This window comes from Crassostrea angulata, chromosome 3 (assembly GCF_025612915.1).
Source record: "Crassostrea angulata isolate pt1a10 chromosome 3, ASM2561291v2, whole genome shotgun sequence".
Taxonomy (NCBI): Eukaryota; Metazoa; Mollusca; class Bivalvia; order Ostreida; family Ostreidae; genus Magallana; species Magallana angulata.
The window spans coordinates 10,433,439-10,439,896 of record NC_069113.1 but is presented as its reverse complement, the minus strand read 5'-3'; the positions used below and the strand labels follow the sequence as shown (position 1 = coordinate 10,439,896).

The following is a 6,458-nucleotide window of genomic DNA, read 5'->3' as shown; positions in this document are numbered from 1 at the left end:
ACTTCCGTGTACGCTGTTAAAAGTTGATCAAATGAAGATGTAATGTTTGAATGGGTGTGAAATTGAAACCTATTCCTAATGCATAATCAATATTACCATTATTATGCATTATAACAGACATAAAAAAAACAAAGCTGCGGAAAGGCAGCAAAAATGGTATATATGGTAGCAATCGATGTAATTCGTTATTAACAACTCAAAACTTATAAAGCTTTTTCATCTTCAAAAGTTTCAAATCGATTAGCATATATGTATTTCAGAAGAATCATGCAACATATAAGAGTGATACATTATACCATCAGAGAATTACATTTTAAACGCAAGTTACGGATGGTGATCATAGTCATGAGCAATTATCTATGATGCTTGGATTATTTCTCTCAAAACTTTATATGATCGAGAGAGTTCTGCCTTCAATAATTTATATTTGCTTATCTCATTTTTTTTTGTATGAAATAGCTATGTTGTAATCTCTAGTTGCCCCCCCCCCCCCCCCCGTTTGTAAATTAAACAAATACACTTTTTTGAAATTATACTACCCTTTTGATTAAGGCGCCACTGATATAAATCGGATAATCACTCCCTGTAATAATGAACTATCTACCGATCCAAATCGTTACCCCAAAGCTGATTTATCTGACATTTTATAGGCTATTTAATTGTTTCTCGAAATCAAAAGATTCTCTTACATTCTTTGTTACGCTCTTCCCGCCAACATGCCAGATTCCCAACATCGTTAAAATTTGTGCAAAATGTGTTCATAGTTAATACACAATGGACTTTATGCGAGAAATACCAATAAGCACAGCCATTTTCTGTAGTATAGTCGAGAATATAACAGTAACAGCATGGATATAATACATAATAAATATCTATCATCAATAATTCGAACACGTATTAATTTACTTCGGCAGCAAATTAAAGCCTCAACATTTCAAAAATTTCTCAAAAATCAATAGTCTGTTTCTTGCGTGCCAAATTGTACCATTAGCCTGCGCTAGTTTTAAAGGTTCTTGCTGTAGATCTGTTTCTCTATGAAAAAACATGTTGAAATGCCGTAAAACTACAGTCAGTTCAAACGTGCTGTTTACGGCACACAAAAATAGTTTTAGGTTGAAAAATAAAATTTCCGTAATATCTATGTTCAAATAATCGATATCAAAAAATCTTCAAACATTGAAGTAGTGAGATTCGTTTACATGTAAAAATTCTGATACTTGATCTGTGTTTAATAACTGCAGGCCTGTAGTTTTCGCCCCCTCCCCTGATTAACAAACAAGAGGCCCATGGTCCACATCGCTCACCTGAACAACAATTCCTTATAACATTATACTTTGTATCATATGCTGTTTCCATTTTAAACCTTGAACCCCTCTCTGGAGCCCTAGTATTGGTCCATGGTTTATGGCTGGCTTTAACAATTAAGAATCTAAACTATTTGAGGACCTTTGCATAGTAACTTCACAAACTAACAGTGTAGTTCTCGAGAAGCATTTTTCCATAAATATTTTTACGTTAAACTTTAAACCCCTCTTTGGGCCCGAGCATTAGTCCTGTGGTAACAGCTTTATTAATTTGAATTACATTACATTATTAAAGGATGCGTGCAAAGTATTCTCGCATATTGAGTCATTTTAGTTCTCCAGAGGGAGATTTTTAAACATTTTCCATCAATGTTTCTTTGTTAAACTTTGAACCCTTTCTAGGGCCCCAATATTAGATAAAGGGTAACGGCTTCTATAATTTAGAATCTACACTATTTTAGGATGCTTAATCAGTAATTTGACAAATTGAAGCATTGTGGTTTATACAAAGAAGATTTTCGAACATTTTTCCTTTTTACTTCTATGTTAAACCTTGAACCCCTCTTGGACCCACAGTATTGGTTTGGGGGTCACGATTTTACCATTAAGAATCTATAATAGCCACGGATGCGTGCATAGTAATTCCACAAACTGTTGCACTGTAGTTCATGAGAAGAAGATTTTCAAATATATTCCCTATATATTTCTACGTTAGCTTTGAACCCCACCCGAAGCCCCAGTATTAGTCTACTGGTCAAGGCTTCCACAATTTAGAATATCCACAAATTGAGGATGCTTAAATAATAATCTCAAAAACTGTAGCATTGTAGTTCTTGGGAAGAAGATTTTTAAACACTTTCCATGTATACTTCTGTGTTAAACTTCTGGGGTCCTAGTGTTGGTCTGGGGGTCATAATTAAACAATCAAAAATCTTAAATAGTCAAGGACATATAGATATTAATATCCTAAACTGTTGCATTATAGTTCGTGAGAGGAAGATTTTTCCTGTTTCATATCATGTTAAAACTTGAACACCGTCTGGGGCCCCAGTTTTTGTCCGGGTCCATGATCTTTACAATTTAAAATTTTCAAAATATATACAAGCTTTTGTATAAATATTGGCATTCATGATGCAGTGGTTCTTGAGAAAAAGATTTTTAAACATTTCTCCTATGTATTTCTATGTTAAATTTTGAACCCCGCCTGGGGTCCCGGTTTTTGTCGGGGGGGGGGGGGGGGGCACAATTTATACACTTTTGAATTTTTATCATATATACAAGCTTTTATGTAAATTTTGGCATTTATGGTACAGTGGTTCTTGAGAAGAAGATTTTTAAAACACACTTATACTCACTCTTTCGCGATTATCTCTCTTAAAAAGTGTTTTGCACAAAGTGAATGATTCTTGTCCTCAAACAAAGCGTGCTTACACTAAGTTATAGTTCCGGTTGATTGCTTTTACATGTGGGGAAGTCTTTAAATAAAGGAGAAAATGTGCATTTAAGGAAAAATGTCGATTTCGAAGTCAATTATTCATAATGCACAATCTTGCATAAAAAATATAAAACATTTTATAATTGCCGTTAACTTTAAAATAGAAAAAGGTAAGCCCAGAAATGGAATCAAACCATGGCACAAAAACATCGTTTGTTACATAACCACTGGGTTAACCTACTGCGCTATAATCTAAATCAGTTTCCGAATTTTTTGTCGATTTTTTGCAAAATTCGACCCCAGGGCCGGGGGTGTCCCTAAAAAAATCCCATCTCACCTATAGGTCAATTCTATGATAATTTGCAATAGATCCTTTTTAGATGCGAATTATAACATTTTTTAAAAGAAGATAAAATCAACCAAGCAAAAATAGATTTCAAGAAATAACTTTCAATAAATTTGAAAATATTAAAAAACTGTAATATTTTACTAAGTCGCTGCTTTGAATGCAACCCTATGTAATTTAAAACGATCACCGCCATAAAAAGAAAGAAAGAAATAACAACAATCATTTCGATACACACTCTACAAATGTGTATCATGCAGCATATCAGTCTCGCCTACATTAAATCTAATATCACCAATTTCTATTTTGTAATTGTACTTGAAAACAGCATGTTCTTGTTTTGACTGACAAGATCATCCATTTACCAGATTGGTAAACTTTTTCAGGAACCCAACACAATTGGAGGCTCATTGTGACAACCATTTTATACATTACAGTCGTTTTTAATAAGCTGCTATCATTTAACCGTTTAACTTTTGAAAGAAACGACTGACCATCTAACATCAAGTGCAATAACCTAGATATTTTAAAAAAAATAGGTTCAGTTGTAGTGTATTTACACTGATTTCGTATTTTGTTTGTGATTTTCCTTTATATGACCCGATGAAACAGCTCGTAAAAGAAGACCTGATGTAAACTATTTACATTTACACAAAACTCCTGAATAAATTTAAGGGTTTTCAAAATGTTGTTATAAAGTGATCACAAATTAAAATTAAATTTAAAATAAATTTAGTAATTCTCATTTGACTTTTTTTTTTATAAAGAAAATGTTTTAGGCAATTTGAAAAAAAATAATATTAAACATTTGGATTATTCAAGAATGTTCAGTGTGTTCTTTATTCTAGTCAGCAAAATTTGACGAAGATGTTGGTACACGGGCTGTTCGATTTGTCATGTTTATTGTAGCACCGCGCGATAAAGCTTTGCACGATTTAGTTGTTGATGATACTCTTGAATAGCTCATTTAAATACCTTTCACACGGTATAGAAACGAACCTTCATCTTCACATAGTTTTAAATTAATAGTAATTTCAATAGAACCAGTCATAACATATCTTATGATACAGTAAGTTTGTGGAGTGAAAAAAATTCTAATTTGGCACAGAATCCGTCAAAGATGCCGCAAAATCTGTCCGACCAGTGACTGCTTCAGAAAAAACAAGTCTCTCATAAGTCAGGAAAATTATTGAACGTGGTGGTAGATACACGATTGGAGGTATTGCCAAAGCTGTTGGCATATCGCTATGGCGGTTGCATTTTATTTTGAAGCGCATTTGGAAAGTATCAAAGATTTCTGCAGATAAGTACCGCGTATATTTGTTAAATTAAAAGTTTAAAATTTATCAATTTTAACTTAACTTAATTCAAAATTGATAAATTTCAAACTTTTAGATTTTAACCTTTTAATGTAACATATTGACGGATTACAAAAAACGGGTACGAGGACAAACCGCTAAGCTATGCTAAAATGTTTCCCCAATTTAGTATCAAGAAAATTTGCAAATATTGTTACTTCTGACGAAACATGAGTTCACTGTTTCGAACGAAAGAAAAATTGGAAACAAAATAAAGTGCATAAACACGGTAGAAGGTTTGTAGCTGCCAAAATAACCAAACGCACAAAGAAAGTTCTTTATTGCATATTCTTCTCGGTATTACAGGGATGTTATATAAAAAATGAAAAATTTTAAAATAAAGAAACAATATTACATGTATTATCGACGCCTGTGTCAGAATTTAGGCATGTCCGTCTACATCATTCTAATGCTCCATCACATTTATCTGAGCTTGTAAAACAATTTTTGAAGTCGAAGGAGGTTACCGTCTTGTCACACCCACCATACTCTCCAGATCTAGTCCCATCCGATTCTCCTTTTTCAAACTTAAAAATTTCTTATCTGGTCGTCGTTACAAGTCCTTGATAAGCCCTTGCTTCGCCATCAGTCAGTGCCTCTGAGATCTACTTAAATCAGTGTACAGTAACGCTTTTCAGAAATGGATTCAAAAATTGAAAATATGTATTTTAAACCGCGGAGAATACTTTGACGGGAAGTAATGTTCATGTCACTATTTTAGTCGAATGCTTTGAATATATCTTCCAAAGCACATTACATCACAATACAACCCTCGTGACATTGCAGGCGGTATACCAATAGCAAATAGTTACTTTACTTCAGTAGCCCCGATGTTTGACTTCGAAACGCAAACGACAGTCGGCTTGGGTGCAGATTTACGAGCCTTGTTTCGGCGCATGATCAAGAAGACAATTCCATTCAAAATTCCGCCGATGTTTGAAAATGAAGTAACAAGCAGAAACATTGCCAAAGGGACATTCTCGGTGATCATGACCCAGATTCCGAACACCGCTAACGCCCACCACTGGATGAAAAACACCAATACAAACAAAGACATGGTTTTAGCAGCCTGTGTGGATTTTCTATCCGAGTTTGCCTTTTCTCCAATAGTGCCTATATGAAGGAGAGAAAAAAATAAACAGAGAAAACGTATAAAATAATTTTTAAAAATGTTGTTTTGGTTAATAAGAAAAACATCTTACCTTCCAGTCTTTTTGTTTCGGCCCGTATCTTTGACCAAGTGAGAGTGTAGATGACGGAGTTCAGTATGATAATGAGTAACACCGGAACTGTCGTCAGAAAGAGCGTCGGAATTCTGCCCGTTACTCCGCAGCTATGAAAAAGATATAATACTTGAAACAGTTTATTGGTTTTTCAATGACACAACTTAATTTTGGATTAAATGTTTTTGCATAAAAATTTAGTCGATTTTCTTATGACCAGGAACTCAGACCAAGCAGCTTGATTTAATTAATTTCTTCATCTTACTATGCTCCCGTCGGTCCAATTTTGCCCACGACAGTGACGATGAGGCACTCAACAAAGGGAAATCCGAATGTTAGCAGTAGCAATTTCCAATCATATTTGCCGAGGTCTAAGTTTTTACCAAATTTCATCAACACAAACGCATTGATAGCAATCAGTGACACAAGCAACATCTGAGCAGAAATAAACATGAAAACTATAAAACCATAGTATTCACATAATTCTATCGGATGGACATGGTCTTTGACAACCGCCATGTGAAAATGATCCATGAAGTGCGCCATGTTAAACAGGCCGTCACACAGAGCAAGATATACCACAAAGCGCTCGCATTTTGACCACGATTTAAAGAAAGTTTTCGTAGACTTCGTTCGAAAGGATACAAAAATTACAGAAACCGCCGAAAACAGGCTGCTAAGGATACACGTTAACGCTAGAGAATGGATAATGTAAAACGCAGGGGTACCCAGACCCGCAACAGGGATATCATATCGAGGATCTACCCCCGAGGTACTGGCGTTGAAGGACAT

At 34.6% G+C, this 6,458-nt stretch overlaps 1 protein-coding gene across 1 annotated transcript; it reads right to left on the bottom strand.

Annotated features, from left to right (window-relative positions):
* Positions 1-4,732: 4,732 nt before the first annotated feature.
* Positions 4,733-6,458, bottom strand: LOC128178188 (uncharacterized). The gene is made up of 3 exons (XM_052845232.1): positions 5,932-6,458; positions 5,646-5,776; positions 4,733-5,556 (listed from the first exon to the last, which is right to left on the bottom strand). The coding sequence occupies exons 1-3, from the start codon at positions 6,456-6,458 to the stop codon at positions 5,252-5,254; spliced, it is 963 nt and encodes a 320-aa protein (XP_052701192.1). The 3' UTR covers positions 4,733-5,251.

Coding starts and splice junctions, on each gene's coding strand:
- LOC128178188 (XM_052845232.1), bottom strand. CDS start 6,458: ATGTCCTTCAACGCCAGTACCTCGGGGGTAGATCCTCGATATGATATC. Junction 5,777..5,931: donor ATTGGACCGACGGGAGCATA/GTAAGATGAAGA, acceptor TCTTTTTCATAG/CTGCGGAGTAACGGGCAGAA. Junction 5,557..5,645: donor CGAAACAAAAAGACTGGAAG/GTAAGATGTTTT, acceptor TCCTTCATATAG/GCACTATTGGAGAAAAGGCA.